Here is an 18,001-nt window from a genome sequence, read left to right as displayed (position 1 = left end):
GGGTCATGGTCTTCTAGTAGGTAACATATGCTTGATGAGTAGTTCAAATTCTAATTGGATAGTGGACAGTGGCGCCACATACCATATTAGTCCAAATCTGGATTTGTTTGAGAATTACACAGTTGTTAATGATTCTGAAATGCACATAACAATACCAGATGGCAGCAAGATTCCTGTATTACACAAAGGAACTATCATTCTTAATGATAACATAATTCTGAAAGATGTTCTACATGTGCCTGATTTTCACTTCTTTCTTATTTCTGTTAGTAAGTTGTGCAAGGATCTAAATTGCCACATAATTTTTTCTGACAAGAGATCTGCTCTACAGGTCCTTTATCAGAAAGAACCAGTGATGCTTCTTGGTGACTTGGGAGATGGCCTACATAATGTTTCTTCCAGCAAGTCCATAACATTTCAGACTGTTTGTAATGTTTCTAATTCTCAGAATTTGGACAGCACCAAGTTGTGGCATATGAGGCTGGGGCATTTGCCTTTCACTCAATTGAAAATGCTTAAGCCTGAATGAAATAATTTTAGTACTATAGTGTGTCAAATTTGTCCTGCAGCCAGACAATGTAGGAAATCTTTTCCACATAGTTCTACTAAGACTTCTGCTGTACTTGAATTGCTACATATTGATATTTGGGGTCCATACAAGATCAAAACTCGTACAAATTGAAAGCTTTTTTAACCATTGTAGATGACTATACTCGTTATACCTGGATTCATCTATTTCAACTAAAGTCTGATGTTCCTTCTATTTTGGAGAAATTTGTGCAATATGCCGAAACTCAATTTCAGGCTAGAGTACGTTGCATTCGTTATGACAATGCGTTAGAACTCACAGCAGGCACTTTGAAGCAATTATATCTACGAAAAGGCATTGTTAATCAAACCAGTAGTGTTCATACCCCACAGAAAAATGGGGTGGTGGAACACAAACATCGTCATTTACTTGAAACAGCTCGTACCTTATTTCTGCAGTCTAAACTACCGGCAAAGTATTGGGGTGATAGTGTCTTGTGTGCCACCTATCTTGTTAATCGAATGCCATTGCCGAGTCTTGGTAACGTGACCCCGTATTCATGATTGTATAAATATGATCCTTTGCTTGATAATCTCCGGACTTTTGGATGCTTATGTTATGCATCGACATCTTCAGTTCAACGATCTAAATTTTCACCTCGTGCTTCTCCTGGAATTTTTCTTGGCTATCCTTCTGCACAGAAAGGTTATAAAATTCTTGATCTCAAAACTCAACAGATATATATTTCTCGTGTCGTTGTTTTTCATGAATTTCATTTCCGTTTTCATATGCTCTCTAAAATTAATGATAAGTCATATTTGGATTTTATTTTCTTACCATCAACTACATCAGTTTCTATTGATTTTGATGAACTTCCTTCGTTTACTCCGATTATACCTGTTATCTCAAACTTTCATCAGAACATTTCTCCAACTCATTCATCTCCGTCTTTTTCTATTTCACATGATAATTACCATTCTACAGCTTCTTCTCCAGTTCCGTCCTTATCTTCTACAGATGATTTTAATATCTCATCTCCATCACCACCTCCACCTGTTCGAACATCTACTAGATAAAGATTTCCACCTTCTTGTTTGAAGGATTTTCAATGCCACATTACTACTACTTCTACACCCTCACATAGCTGTAACTTTGTTTCTTCTGCTAATTTTTCTTCTATTCACAAAGCTCATATCTCTCAGCTCTGCAATATTATAGAGCCCACCACATATTCTGAAGCTTGTACTGATCCTATTTGGATAGACGCCATGAACAAAGAACTGCAAGCACTTGATTCTAATCATACTTGGGATCTTGTCCACTTCCTCCACGAAAAAAGCCAATTGGCTGCAAATGGGTATACAAGGTGAAGCTTATATCTGATGGTTCTCTCGAACGGTGCAAAGTACGTTTTGTTGCCAAAGACTTCAATCAAAAATTATGTATTGACTATCAAGAAACATTCTCTCCTGTCATAAAAATGGTTACAGTTTGTTGCTTGATTGCTCTGGCTGCTACTCGTCAGTGGAAATTATTTCAGTTGGACGTTAATAACGCCTTTCTTCATGGTGACTTAAAGGAAGGGGTGTATATGCAACCCCCTCCCGGCTTACATGTTCCATCACATCTCATTTTCAGACTGATTAAATCAATCTATGGGCTTAAACAAGCATCCCGCGAGTGGTTTTCTAAACTGGTTTCTGAGCTTACTGACTAGCATTTTGTGCAATCTAAAAATGATTATAGCCTTTTCATCAAACACAATGGTTCTTTAGTCACCATCATGGTTGTTTACGTCGATGATATAATCGTTACAGGTAATGATCTTGCTTCTATTCAGTCCATTAAATCTCATCTTCATCAAGTTTTCTGCATCAAAGATTTGGGATTATTGCATTATTTTCTTGGCATCGAAGTAGGATATTATGATAATGGCATCACACTTAGTCAAACTAAGTTCACCACTGAGTTGTTACGTGAATGTTCTTTTCCTCTCCCGAACAAAGCTTCCACTCCTTTTCCTCTACACTTGAAACTCACCTCTGAAGATGGTTCTTTAATGTCAGATCCTGAGACTTATCGATCTTTAGTTGGAAAATTAAACTATTTAACCAACACTCGACCAGACTTATGTTATGTCGTCCAAGTTCTTAGTCAATTCATGTCTCATTCACGAACTGCTCATCTCAGTGCTCTACTTCATACACTTAAATATATGTCTACCTCTACCAACCATGACATTCTTCTTAAGGCATCTGATTCATTAACACTTCAAGCTTATTCTGACAGCGATTGGGCTGCTTGTCCCATGACTCGAAGGTCTGTCACCGGCTATATTTTATTATTTGGACAATCACCTATTGCTTGGAAGTCTAAGAAACAAGCAACCATTTCGCATTCTTCCTCTGAATCAAAATATCATGCTATGGCTTCTGTTGCTGCTGAAGTGACTTGGACTGTGCGTTTACTTGAGGAACTTGGTGTTTCTAATCTTAAACCAGTCACTTTACATTGTAACAACCAATCTGCTATTTATATTGCCAAAAACCCAGTATTCCATGAGCGTACAAAACATATCGATATTGATTGTCACTTTACTCGTGACAAAGTTCTTGAAGGTCTATTGCAACTTACATAATTGCCAATAACAAACCAACTTGTTGATGCTTTTACAAAGATCATACCTTCACCACAGTTTCAGCATTTGGTTTTCAAGCTGGGTATGTATTCTACACCTCCCAACTTGAGAGGGGGGGGGGTATTGATCATATTGAACAAACACACCAAACACATGCTGCACAAGATACTACTTCCATACATCACCCAACGTCATCTATTATTTATAGAAATGTAACAAACTCTGTGAGATAGTTAGTCTGTAGCCAGCTGTACATGTGTCAGATTAGAGTTGTATATAAGCAAGTAGATTAGAGCATTTTAGATCTTATCTTAGCAACTAAGCAATTCTCTCTGAATATAACAAACTCTCTGTATAGTTTTTGACTCAAGCAATGAATATACATTTTGCTTCTTAGTTTTGTTTGTTCATTTACATATCAAGATCTAGATTCAGAAAGTTAACAAAGTCCCATCTGAAAACAACGCGGGTATTGTCCCGCTTACTTTTACGTACTTTAATGTATTATTATCTATCACCTTATACCTATAACACATATATCTGCACACACAAACATAATGTTTTTTCAGAAAACAGTCTATTCATTCTTTGGAATGAGGGTAGGGTTGCGTACGGTATACCCTCCCCAGACACTCTCCTAGACAGTATTTATTGGGTACAGTTGATTGATTGATTGATTTTTTCTTTTCCGACAAAAAAACAGTTTGATTAAATAGTTTATAAAGGAGATAAATATTAGATACCTAAAATTTAATTACAAAATGGTTCCAAAATTTCGGGTTACATGTTCTATATTCATCTTACATCATACAATTAATTAATAAGATAGACCTCGTTACATGCACATCAATCTCATCAATTAAAATAGTCTAAGAATAAATCCAATAGTGTCTTAAATTGTTATCATAAACTATAATTTGAGATATTTTGAATAATTAGGTGATCCAACAATATTCTAATGGTGCCTTAAAACATTAGGACATCCATCACATTCCTCATTTTTAAGACTCTACTAGGCATGCCTTATTTCAATTTTTTCAATAAAAAATTTACTTCGCTCCTTTTATACACATACATCTTCTCTCTCATTTTTTCCATTCCCTCCAAATATAATTTAAATATTATATTATTTTAATGATAAAACACAACTATAAGGTATTGTTGTTGTAGTGCATACATGCGAATATTATCCTAAATTATTAGGACATCATATTTTATAATATTTTTAAGACATCTCTTAAGACACTTTTGGAATTGCTCTAAAATAACAAATAGCACGTACCACATCATTTTGAAATTATTATTTGTACCCAATTTTAATTCTCAAACACTATTTTATGTTTTTTTACAAAAACACTAGCTCTGTTTGGGATTGCGCTTAAAATTTGATGCAAATGTGTTGGTGAAAAAAGTGCAGTTAGAAAAATCAAATTACTGTTTGATAATATTTTTGATATAGATATGTTTTAATGTAAAAAATTAAAGAAATAATAATTTTGGTGAGTTTTAATGGTGAAATCACAACTAGTTCATGTAAAAGCTTAAAAAAACTTTTTGAAAAAGACAGGGGACATGCCCTTTTTATCGGCGGCTTTTTAAACGAAAACAGACATATTTTTAATTTTATAAAACAGGTTACTAGCTATTTTTCAACAAAAATCTGCCTAGCATAACTTGAAACCACACATAAAACTAGAATCATGACCTACCAAATTAATTAAGTATAAGTAATAATTATCATATCTGCTTGCGGGAATTCCGTTATTGTGTCAAAAAATAACATCATCTATCTATATTAGAGTATCTCCAAGGGCAAAATCTAAAATTGTTAGCTAAAATAAGGTTGCCTAAAATTTTATTGAATCCTAAAATTTTATTGAATCCTGTAACCACTTTTCCTATAATTATCAGCTATATTCAATTTTTTTATTTATCTAACAGGTAACTACCGTTGAAGTAGTTTAAAATTAAAATAATAGTTTTTTTTAAATTAAAATTAAAATAATAGTTAAAACAGGTATCACGTTGACAAATATAACAGATATAATATATGAGTGTTGTTGGATATGTTCTTATATGGTATTTTGCGTGCCTTTTCGGTGGAATTTCAAAGATATCAGGCGTAAAATAACTTTTGTTATCATCGGAGAAAAATACAAATTATTGTATCAAACGTATATATTTAACTTAAATCTACTTTATGTTATCTTTCTTTTTTTAAGCTATCCTATAAAGTAAGTAATTAATTTTATGTGTTAGGCAGTTAGGAAATGATAATCGTGAAAATGAAAATAAAATTGTGTGATATTTTGGTATGTGGCAATATTTCACACCTCCAAAGGGTGCTTATTAAATTTTAATTAGCGTAAAATATTTTATAATAAAACTACAAAAATTAAATAAAAAGGAGGCACATAAATAATATAAACCAATATTTTATTTACTCAAAAATTAAAATAATAAAAAAGAATTTGATAACAAAAGGGGGTGTGATTTATCTAATAAGAATTTTAAAGTAAGTAAAGATGTTATATAGCATAATGGTAGTAATATGAAATCTTTGATTAGGAGATTTGAGATTTGATTCTTAGTAGATACAACAATATACCTATTTTTAATGTGCGAGGAATCGCATTTTTATAATTTTCCAACATAAAAGGGCAAAATTGTAATTTTACCGCTATTAAAATGGTTTAATTTGCTCATAGTCCTCTTTTAATATATAGAAGGAGATATAATTATAAATTAAACTATGAAAACTAAAAAAACGGAGTTATATAAATAATATAATACAATATTCTATTTACTCAAAAATTAAAATAATAGAAAAAGATTATGATAGAAAGAGATGATGTGATTTATCTAATAAGATTTTTAAAAAGAACTCAATGAGATATGCAAATTTTTAAAGAGGATTCAATGAGATATGCCCTATAACGATAGTGACATGTATTTCAACAAGATCAGAGTTCGAATCTCGGTTTATATATAAATTCTTCTTAATTTTAGCTTGGGTGTCATTTGTATAATTTTTGCAAATAAAAGGATAAATTTATAATTTCATAACCATTAAAATAACTTAATTTGTTATTTGTTGTCTTTTTAATATATAGAAGGAGATGGTATATTGAATATAAATTAGGATGGATGCGAGAATGTCATTGTTATAGCACCCCGTGAAATATCGTAGTCAATGTTATCTTTATTTCCAAGCTACCCCATCTCATGGAGTCATTGATCACAACTCCGAAAACGGATCATATCTTTATTTTGCCGACTTAAATATCTTCTTCATGTGAATTGCAATCTACTTGCTGCATTATTTGTTCTACAAAAGCCGGACCTGCATAGCATAAATAAAGTCAAAATCGATCATTTCTTTCATGTAGGAAGCATAATTTTTTGTTGACTGGTTTCGATGGACCTAGCATTTACGGTGCAAAGGAGCTTTAAATTTTATTTTATTCTCCAATGTTGCATTTTCATTTTTCATTCCGTTATAATAATAATAATAATATAAAATTTTGTATTTTTCTCTATGTTCCTTGATATGAATAATAATATAAAATGGTCCTTGATATAGTGTCAGAGTTAGTTGATGCTGATGGCACAACTCAACATTCGAACCCACCCCAACATTCTCACAATTATTATGGCATAATCATGCTAAAATTTACTCTTCGAAAAGTTTTTAATGCGACATGTTCCTTATATAATTTAATAAACGACACGCACAGACTTGGGGACAACGATGGTGGGCGTCCTAACTTTTTTACATAAACTTTAGTTTGAACGTTTTTTGGTGATAATAAGGATCATATTTTTCGATCATATTTTTTGGAACATTTTTTGTCAATATTATGTCCGTAAGCGATAAATACCCCATTTTTTTAAAGAGTTCGATGAAATAGCTTAAATTTGCGATAAAATTGGAATAGAATACATTTGCATAAATGATAGATGATTACGTTTACAGCCCACAATAATGACCAAGGTTTAGGTCCACCAGCCAAAACAAGTTGGTGCACTTGTTTAAAGGACAAATATTGCTCCTTTTTCATGTTTAATTTTCCCCTGGGTATTCCTATTCCGTTATATAATAAGGACATTTGAATAACACAAGGCAACTTGAATGATACAAAACAAACATAAAAAATCTACATACAATGTTATGACTAAACAACATAAATTTGACATAAAAAGTAACATTGCACGCCTAAACAACATAAATTTGTATCTACAAATGATATCATATCATTACATCACTCTAGTATTAATATTAACCAAGGCTTGTTGTAGCATTACCAAAATCTACCAAGCATAAAATCTAACATACTGATCTATGAACACATCTATAGTAATTTTGGGGGGGGGGGGGAAGAGTAAGGAAGAGATTAGGAAGAAAGGCTATGTTCCTGTCTCAACAAAGTTAGTTTCATAACATGTGGGAACAAAAAATGCAAAAAAAAAATATTAAGTTATTTTAACAAACTAAACAGGAGATGTAATAGCAATTTACCTATTATATCATAGCAATTCCTTTAATCTTCACATGACCTGCAGATAATGCATCTTTTAGTTTCAGTGTGCAGGTATGTTGTGATTTAACAGGGGTGTTACGCACTGCAATTATCAGTTACTTTTTTCGCATTGTCCTAGGCTATAGTCTTCATAAAATTTGGTTATCTGCCTATTAGAGAAGATTCAGAACAAGTCCAGGATCGGTTTCTGTCTATTAGAGCAAACTCAAAATAAGTCCAGGATCGGTTTAAAATGATATAAACACTCTTAAAGGTGGAGAGATGAAGATGACTGATGACAATAGCTCACTGTCAAAGCTCACATGTTGTCGTGCAACTGATCTTGTCTCTTAACATCGAAGGATCATTATTCATTAGTGTCTAACTTACTTTCTGCTACCTAAAAATCTAAAAGCTCTAAATTCTGAAAGATACACCGAGGAAACAGAACATATTCATTCCTTTATATTTATGGATGCATGACTTGGTGTATTTTGGCCTTTAACACCTTTTTTTTGCTAAATATATCCAGGTTATAACACTTTTAAAGCAATCAGAATAAAATACGTCAAAAAAAGCAATTCCTAAATTTAGACTCAAGTTATTTTACTCTACAGTCTGAAAGTCAAGAAATGGGCAGCTAGTACTCTTGTATACTATATCTATATTCCAGTCGCAGAGTACTCTCGCATACTATATGTCTATTCCAATCACTTAATTATTACAATGGAGAAGGCACATACAGTTGTATTAAAGTAATAACTACAAAAAAGCAATATGAAATAAGGTAAATGGAAGGGATGCCTAGAAGTAGGTCACAACTTTAAGCATGTAAACAGAGTCGAGATATGTCTGGAACGATCATCAGAGCTTGTCATTTCTATTCTGGAATCTTTAATGGGTATGTGAAGAGTATAAAAATCAGCATAAAAGAAATGACAAAGTTCAAAACCACGTAAAAATTAAAAACTAAAACTCCAGACAGATGTCCCAATAACTCATAGCAGATGATGACTTTGACAAAACCAGATAAAAAGAGAGAGGAACAAATTGAAATCAAAAACATATTTGCATAACACAATTAGTGCACATATTTGCAGCAGACAAAAAAATTATCATATTAATTTGAAAAAAAAAAGATCACTTAAAAGGAACGTTTATAATTCATATACACCTCATGAATTAATCAGCATCTAACTGTACAGTGCAGTAAAGATATTTCTAAAAAAATAGTTCTCCACGGATTTTAGATTGACAGCAGGGGGAGATTGTCTAAACTCTACAGAAGCTCAAGTAAAGAGAAAAAGTTGCCTAAATCTGAATCAGAGATTTCAACAAAGGCATTTTTATTATTTTGTATATAATTACTTCAGAGCTCGAAGAGCAATTAATAAGTTTGACTGTGAGAATAATGTTTTTAAGGCAAGACAAAATGGATAAAGGGCAAGGAGCAGTTAAATGTAGTTAAGATAATTAACCAGGAACTCTTATTCCTTGTTACCGAATTTCTTAGCAATGATTGGCCGGACATCTTCAACATCAACCAAAGTCTCTAAGAAAGGAAGTAACGTAATCAGTGCACAATCCGACTTATCATCAAACCAACTCTTGATTGGAATTCCATTATTCACTTGCAAACGGAATACCTGAAATCATAACAAGAAGTGCTAGCAATTAGAGATAGTACTAAGAATTATTTACTGAAGAAGACTACAATTTAAGATAAAAAGATAATTTTCAAAAAATGGAAAAAAATCATCTCCTGAAGATAATATAATTTCAAAAAATGATTTGGAAAAAACATTGATTATCCTTCAAGTGACCCTACATGGTATCTCATGGAAGTATTTATCAGGTTGGAACACCAGTTGTGACGTTTTTTCCCAATATGAATCTTGCGACTTCCATAAATGATGCAGCATAAGTCTAAGCAAATGGCTATGCTCCTCATTATATTCAATTTTCTTCCTAAATTAAATTAATAGAGAAATGGAAGTCTGCGCGCGCACACTACAAGGCGTATAGACAATGCTACTCTAAGAAATATAATTATATAAATAGCAGTATACCTTTAGCTTAAAAAGAGCACCAATTATATTGAACATCCTAATGTCAGGGTTACCTATTTAGCTTTTTTGAGAAAAAAACACAGAGGAGCTAAAATAATTGCTGCCCTGGCAAGGTTAAATTAAGACATATCGAGAGAAGTATTAATCTAGAAAGACAGAGGATTATGAAATGTGAGCAAGATCAAATACAAGTATAGCAATAAATTTATTTAATCTATGAAAGGGATAACTAAAAGATGAATTCCGGGAACTAAAATTTTTTACTAAGAACACCCAACATGTGAAAAGCCTGTGGGCGAAGCACAGCCATCAATAAGAAATGGGTGGTGCAAAGGTGATTATGTAGACACACTCAAGATCTTATTATTGTTATTTAACAATAACACAAATACCTCTTAGAGCTACCTTATTTAATAATATACCTGTGGCGAATTATCAATTATGGCAATATTTGCAAGATCAACACCCAAGACTGTCAAATCTTTGGTGTAACATCCATCCGCGAAGATGCATGATTCGCGATAAGCTCGGCGTGAAATAATATTCTGATCTGGATCCAGTATATCAAGAAGTTGTTTCGCATAAATGCTTTGACTGGCTGTGAATATTACGATTTCGAACATATTTGCTACTCTCTCTAGAAATGTTTGGAGAAAAGGCCGCTTTTTCACATAAACAATGTGTTCTTTCATATTGAAATAAACCGGGAATGTGAAATCTGCATCAGTACTGTAATCCAATGTAGAATGAACAAGGGTTTCTGTACACATGAGAGCAATAAATATAATGGTGAGGGCTAGTTGAAGTAAGATTACTTAACTGACTCCTGAAAAGTTAATTAAAAATAAAAATATATATTTTGGGAGAAAATTGTTGGTAATATGAAGGATATACCAATGTGCAGTCATGTAAATGAGTACAGAAATTGGATATTAATTAACACGGTCCATACAATAGTATGTAGTAAGCTTCAACTAGAAATTAAGTACTAAATCATATACCACATACCATCCAAATCAAGTACTAATGTGGTCGACTTCTTTTTCTGTGTCATATTAAGCATCTCATTGGTGGGCGGCCAAGAATTTGCGGCTGCATCAGAGACATCTGTCAATGTTCTGATGAACAAATCTAGATCCAAGAAGTCTGCCTGATCCCAGTTTTGGTGGGTGTTGCCATCGGATTCCTGGTCGTAAGATTTCAACTGATGGATCGAAGCACATAAGCTTGAATCAACAGAATCAATTGTAGTGTCTTCAGATAATCTGCCATTGCAGCTATTGCTACTTTCAAAAGAATCCTCAAGGAAAGGCATAATCACGACTTTCTCATCCAAAACTACACTTAACTCATCACATTTGTAGTCAGGGAAGGAGGCAGTCTCGTTAAAATCAGATAAGTGACCTTTGATGGGGATCTCAGAAAAGATCATGTCAGAAATATTAAAATCTGATACATTGCAGGTTTGATATTTACATGAATTTCCGTCATTATCATCACTTTCACCTATTCCTATGAACAAAGCCTCGAGATCATGTTTGCTCCCTGGAAGAGAGAGTTAACATGTTAGATGATAGATGGGACAAAATAGAACCAAAGTAGCATCTAAGAGAAATAATCCCAATCTCAACCACTGCTAAAATAAGATTCGAATTGTGGCTACAACTAAATATATTTAGTTCCTACTAATCTTTTGTAGACAACAGCAATATATGTTTCCTACATGTAGCTCTCTTTGCATCCTATGGTTTCTGGTGATGGCACTTGACAGCGTTGGCTTATAACTATGTTACCCGGACTCGGGTATGGGTGTCGGACACGGGTTCGTATCCAAGTGTCGGACTCGGCAATATTCTGAAAAATTTACATGTTTTTGGCCTAAAATAAGTGTCCAAGTGTCCATACCCATGTCCGAGTGTCGAGTATCCGACACGGGTACTCGAAGCAAAATGAAGAGTCTGGGTAACTAAGCTTATAAAGGTTGGCGGAAAAATTGATGCTATTAACATACCCGTATACCACTCATATGCATACAGCACAACAAACAAATTCATGGATGCCTTTTATACAGTAAAGTTAAAAAGTAATTTCAGAACAGAGGTAACTGCCTATGACCAGACATCAAAACAACTGACGACTTCAAACCACGTGCTTTAGTTTTTAATGCAGAAAACAATGCTAAGGCTTTAGATGGCATCAACTTATTATGATGAAAGGAACAATAGAAGTGAAGAAAAATGCTGAAAATGCATGTCACGTTGTGTAAACTTCAACGCTAAAGGACTTGAAGCCTGGACACATTAAGGGTATGAGGTATCTGTACAACAGGCATGTTAGATTGAGGAATTTTATCATCGTCTTCACCTCTAATTATACATAAATATCAAGGAGTAATTTCTTTGACTAATTCATAGTCTCCACATACGAAGGCGTGTGATTATAAAAGACTTGACATACCTTCAATACTGGGAACATCTAGTTCATTGTGGTCACCAATTATCTCTAGAGTGGGTGAGAAGATCGTCTCCAAGCTAGATATGCAAGGGGCTATTGCATGTCCCAAAATCTGCAATCAATTGAACCATTTATTCACAAGTACCATATAGCGGATGGCACATTTAGGTACAACTTCAAGCTCTTAGAAAGAAATTTAGACAAGGACCGCACAACTACATACGTAGACTAGGGTCAACAGTCAGCAGGCTTCCCTAGTTTCGTGTTATTATTCTTAGCAGGTACATCTGAAAGGACCACAGGAAAGCTAAATTCAAAGTTTCTGACACTTAAATACTCCTTCAGAATACTGGGAATTCCAGAGAAGCATATCTGACTTCACTAAATCACGATATTGATCAACACAAGAAAGCAATTTCAACAAATTACTATATACGAAACTCGAAGTCAAGCAGTAAATATATATTAATCAAAATTCTCAACTTAATTCGGTGATAATAGCTTAATAGATCTATACTATATGCAGCAAAACTAGCACAGCATGAATTCCAGAAAGGTTACGAAGTCGACACATTTTTCTAAAGCATGCAAGAACGGTTGATCAAATAAACATCTTTAGTTAAATTAATCCGGGAAGATTCATGTAGTTATATGCATGCCAGTTTACAAGAACTAACAATGCAACTATGATATATTTGAGTGACTTTCAGGTACAATAAAACAAGGATATAACATATATACAAAAAATATTCAAGGTTAATTATTACCACTCTCATATCAGTTTCCAAATCATTAGAAGCTGAAGGCTGCGTCAGAAGTTGAACATTTTCTCCACCCGGCAAGTTACGGCAGTTGGCATCATCATGTTTAACATCTTGTGGATGTGCATTGTTGCATAAAGACACTACAAGAAATTTAGGTACAATTTATTTAGCAAAAACAGGAAAAAAGGAAAAAAAATAATAAAAAGTACAATTTAAAAAAGGAAGCTCATACTGAAGATTTATTCAACAACAGATGATCTGTAGTATTTAACATAAGTAACCATTATAATAAATTGTAGCCTGAGAATACCATAATCCGTGGTCAACCATATTTCATGTTATACATATACATGGTAGAGTTTCCAGTTACCAATAATTACAATGTACTGTATCCTCTACATACAACTTAAATTGCAGCATATCCCATAGTTTTTTGGGTTGCCTCGCAAGTTGCAACTCATTACTTCGCTCTTGATGACTTCTTCTGAATTGACTTAAGCTAACATAAAATACTATGCATTTTTACTTTAATGATTTTAAACACAAAGCTGCCTCATACTCTATGCAGCAAATGCTCCTAGTATACCTGGTATACTATCTTTTGTAAACACAATTTAGATGTGAATGGAGACATCATTCCTTTTTTTTTTATACTATAAAGAGGTTGAGGTATTCTGTGATGGAAGGGGTGAGTTTCATAAAAAAGAAACTAACAACTAAGAGTCGGAGCATTTCAAATTAGTGAAGAACATATAAAAGTACTTGAACCAGAATTCCATCAAGGCTATAACATACTTTATTAATTTCCAACATATACTCTGAGTTTTTAAATGCATTTATATAGTATCTTGCTAATTTTATATTCATAGGCTTAGCTACGTTGAAGGAGAACTGTTAATTACAACTACAAATGACTTCTAAAAATGATAAGGTACTTGCAGCTAAATCTCAATTATCTTAATTAATCGGGAAAATTTAAATCATAAGATATACACATTAGCTAACCCCTTGTTACTTTGTTTAGAAGACCTGACTCCGCATGTATGTAAGTTCGTAAATTCTAGAAACAGAAACTGCATTCCATAAAGATCCATATATCATAAAGTGCAAAATTTCATAGTACTATGAACACCTGACATTATCAGTATCCTACAAATTATGGAATGTGCATTTAGATCATTATCATATTCATGAAGAATAGCTTTGTTTTAAATTGCCATCGTACTTTATGACCCCTGTCGGTCATTCTACCATTTGTTATTTCAAGATTCATCATAATTGTATCATTGTATGATAATAAATCTTAAAATAAGTTTTGAAGAAGTACTATGCAACACTAAATATTGATGCATAGATTTATAGTAACCACTCAAATTTGACTTTGTACCCAAAACATGTATCTCCTGCTCACATAAACAGGCAAATATCTATTATTCTATATTAAATCACTTACTCTCCTGTTTAATATGAGAACAAGTTGCCAAATCTGCTTCATGTTGAGAGATGCGGACTTGAGATTGAGAACTTTTTGATATCATAGATGTCTGACAAACACGTAACCCATTTTTTTCTCTTATGTTGCTTGTGGTTGACTTGGTCTTCATTTTCAATGATGGCATCTAAGCTGAACTTGTAAGATCTTAACAGTCTCCGGTTGAGAACATCAGCTGGTAAGAGAGATCCCCGAGAATAATATTCTGCTGGAGGAGAGCTGCCAACAGAATGATCAGGATCAGAGAGACACGGAAGTAATCAATTACATATTACTACTACTACAAATAGCTAGAAATTCGTAAAAGATTGCAGGGCCCCAAATTTATGTTATATTAAACATATGTATAAGTTTGACAATGCTGGAAAAGACATGATCAACTGTTAAACTAGCTAGTATCCAAAACATATAAATATGTACACCACCAATCTTGATTGATGGGCGAAGTAGATCTACTTAATGAACAAGTCATGTCAATATTTCGGCATGGTAGTAAATCTTGTCACGGAGCACAATGATGCAATGAGATTGAGGTGCATCTGACCTATTTAAAATCTGATTAATGATGTAGATGAAGACTAAAAGTTATCAAACCAACTTGTCAAGGCAAAATGCATGGCTGGGGTTAATCTTTTAAGGTTTTGACAACTTCAACTCTAAATTGATTACATCACTTACCTATTACCATGTAGTATTGAAAGCTAATATGTAGTTCAGGATGAGAAGCCATGACAAGGTAAGGATCTATTGTCTTGATCTAATCACATAGTGACAGTGAGTCTGTGACTTAATAAATCTACTGGTGAGTTGATATAAAATTTTGTCACTATCCTTGAAGGAAGAAAGGCTCATTCTTTGACAAAGATATCTTGCCTGGTATATGTAGATAAACATTAAAATAAACAAATCAGCCCTCTACTGAAAACATTCGGTGGCAAAAGTTTTAGAATGACAGTCAGATTAATCTATTCAGTTACCTCTTTCATTTTCATATCTCTCTTCTATCTTTCTACATATACAGAAATATAGTCTATGTAAAACTTTTGCCCTGGACCATCTGGGGCAAATTGCCATCTGGTTAGATATTGGACAACTGAGATTGAGACTTTTATTAGACCTTCCGCACATACTAGTTGCAAAAGGAAAATTCATATCTGCATTTAATAAGTGCAGAAGAAAAATTCTACCAGTGGCTAATAGGTTTGACCAATAAGTATCCGGTTCATTATCCGCATGACGATGAACATAAAGATCCAACTGTTTGCTATGTATGGGATATCTGAGAGATCACTTTCCCACATATAGTCCAAAATGAAATCTTTTCCCATAACTAGCTCCAGTACAGAAAGACACACACATATAGGTATATATTGGTACACTGCTATCATTTCTAGAAAAGGTAGAACTATAAGTTGTGTAGGATCTCTGATTAAGCATGTAAACATAGACTTGGACTCTGTGGAGAACACATTTTATACTATAAATATTATCACCATCTTCATTAAAAATAAAAAAATGTTCTTCAAATAAACAGTATCATGAAAAAGTAACTATGCAAATAATTTTCGCAGCAGAATTCGCTGAATATAGGTAAGATACTGAATTTATTGGTTCTCTGGCGAATTAGCTCTCATCCAAAATATTGGTGTATCATATAGGTAGGGGGAGAGAGAGAGAGGGGAAGAGGGGGGAGAGAGAGAGAGAGAGCAGGGGGGGCGAGAGGGGAAGAGAGAGGGAGGGGGAGAGAGAGGGGGAGAGAGAGAGAGGGGGGGGGGGAGATTAATGATAAAGAGTTCCAGGATTGAATATCAAAGGTTCCATCTTGCAGAGGAAAAACCCATGTAAAACAACCAAAAATCTAACTGAATTCATCAAAACTCAAGCAAATTTAAATTAGATCACCAAACAAAAACATAAACAGCTTAAAAACCTCGAAGAAGACAAAGTCAACCAAATGAACATACAAAAACCAATAAGCAAAACTAGTAAAACCACAAGATTCTATTAAAAGATATTAACTTCAACACCAAGAAATAACAATAATCAAATTACCAACTAGAACTAACTCAACAAACACAAATATCTAAACACATACAAACCTGAATCAAACAATTTGTAGAGTTGAATAAGCTTCTGAACAGTTAAACTTGAATAAGTATGTATATACAAACAGCAAATAATCATGACACAGTGATAGAATTATAGATACAGTGAATTAGAATGAAATGTAAAGAGATAGATACATACATAAGTAAAAAGATGCATATGCATACCTGTTAAGCACCAAAGTCTTCTCCTTTCTTTCTCTTTCCTGTACATAATAAAGAGAAACTGGGACCCAACAAGGTCTGAGTGGACCCAGTAATGTTCCTGAAGAAAAGTACTGACGGCTGGGATTGAATCATGTTGAAACTAGTTTTATCCAGTTAAACTGTGCCACGTGGAGGGAGACGAGAGCTTTGTGTTTTTTGACACATGGGGAGTAATAGAAGTAGTGGATTAATAGGAGTAAGTCCGAACCAAAATCGCAATTAGGAAGAATGTAAAAAGTAAAAAGAAAAAATCAAACAAAGAGTCGTCATAGCATCACCTCTAAAATTTATCTGGCATGATATTTTTTAATTTAAATAAAAGAACTTAAACATTTTTTAAAAAAAATATATTAGTCACAAATTTTATTTTCTCCTGCATTTCGGTTGAGTAAGGAGTTTAATAAAATATGTGAAGTATTTAAAAAAACCGAGTAAAGTAAGAATATCGATCAATATTTTATGTATTAAGTGAGTATTGTAGAAAAAAATTAATGAATGTTAAATTTTTTATTGTTAAAAAGTATAAAATCAGATTCTTTGTTCTCAAAAACCCAGTATAAAAAATTAATGCAATGCTTCTTTGTTCTCAAAAAGCCAGTTGAATAGGCTACCACATTTCATTTGCATACACTCGACGCATGTGACTGTGTTGTCACTGTCAACTGATATTTAAATTTTTTATCCGTTGAGTGCATGATCATGCGTCGACAGCTTTGTTGATCATCCGTCGACAGCTATATTGAACATCCGTTGATAGTTGTTTGATCATCCGTCGAAGCTCTGTTAATCATCTGTTGATAGCTATTTGACACTTGACTTCATTTCATTTATGCAGAATTACAATACATCATCTATGTACAATTAATCAACCTATTCTGCATATCTAGTTAAAGTCAACATGACTTATATGCTACTACAGAATCTATACAAAGGTGTATGCAGAAATGTGCTAAAGACTTATTGTTACATAAGCTACTCACTCGATGGATAATAAGTCATCATCCGTCGGGACTATATAGAGTTATTCGTCGGGACTATAATCCTTATCCGTCGAGTGCTACATTTTCACTAAGTAAAATCTACCAAGGTGTTTTGTCAATGAAATCATCAAGTTCACAACATATACACAACAATCTCCCCCAATTTATGTCTACTGGAATTGTAGCCATAAATTAAGAGAAACTTGATGATAACAAAACACCCTAAAAATACAACTCTAAAAG

The 18,001-nt window shown here is 33.3% G+C and overlaps 1 protein-coding gene across 4 annotated transcripts; it reads right to left on the bottom strand.

The window, feature by feature from the left end:
* Nucleotides 1-6,275: 6,275 nt before the first annotated feature.
* On the bottom strand, nucleotides 6,276-16,762 carry LOC141677042 (uncharacterized). 4 transcript variants are annotated; one of them, XM_074482772.1, is made up of 9 exons: nucleotides 16,566-16,706; nucleotides 14,428-14,685; nucleotides 12,978-13,114; nucleotides 12,214-12,322; nucleotides 10,765-11,301; nucleotides 10,179-10,516; nucleotides 9,189-9,333; nucleotides 7,687-7,724; nucleotides 6,276-6,510 (listed from the first exon to the last, which is right to left on the bottom strand). In XM_074482772.1, the coding sequence occupies exons 2-8, from the start codon at nucleotides 14,591-14,593 to the stop codon at nucleotides 7,690-7,692; spliced, it is 1,467 nt and encodes a 488-aa protein (XP_074338873.1). In that variant the 5' UTR covers nucleotides 14,594-14,685; nucleotides 16,566-16,706; the 3' UTR covers nucleotides 6,276-6,510; nucleotides 7,687-7,689. The 4 variants fall into 4 exon arrangements, with proteins under 4 accessions (XP_074338873.1, XP_074338875.1, XP_074338874.1 ...); XM_074482774.1 differs by lacking the exons at nucleotides 6,276-6,510; nucleotides 16,566-16,706 and adding an exon at nucleotides 16,740-16,762 and having other exon boundaries at nucleotides 7,300-7,724; XM_074482773.1 differs by lacking the exons at nucleotides 6,276-6,510; nucleotides 16,566-16,706 and adding an exon at nucleotides 16,714-16,734 and having other exon boundaries at nucleotides 7,300-7,724.
* Nucleotides 16,763-18,001: the final 1,239 nt, after the last annotated feature.

Source organism: Apium graveolens, chromosome 8 (genome assembly GCF_009905375.1).
Source record: "Apium graveolens cultivar Ventura chromosome 8, ASM990537v1, whole genome shotgun sequence".
Classification (NCBI taxonomy): Eukaryota; Viridiplantae; Streptophyta; class Magnoliopsida; order Apiales; family Apiaceae; genus Apium; species Apium graveolens.
Note: the sequence above shows the minus strand (reverse complement) of the source record. Positions and strands in the feature narration are given on the sequence as shown.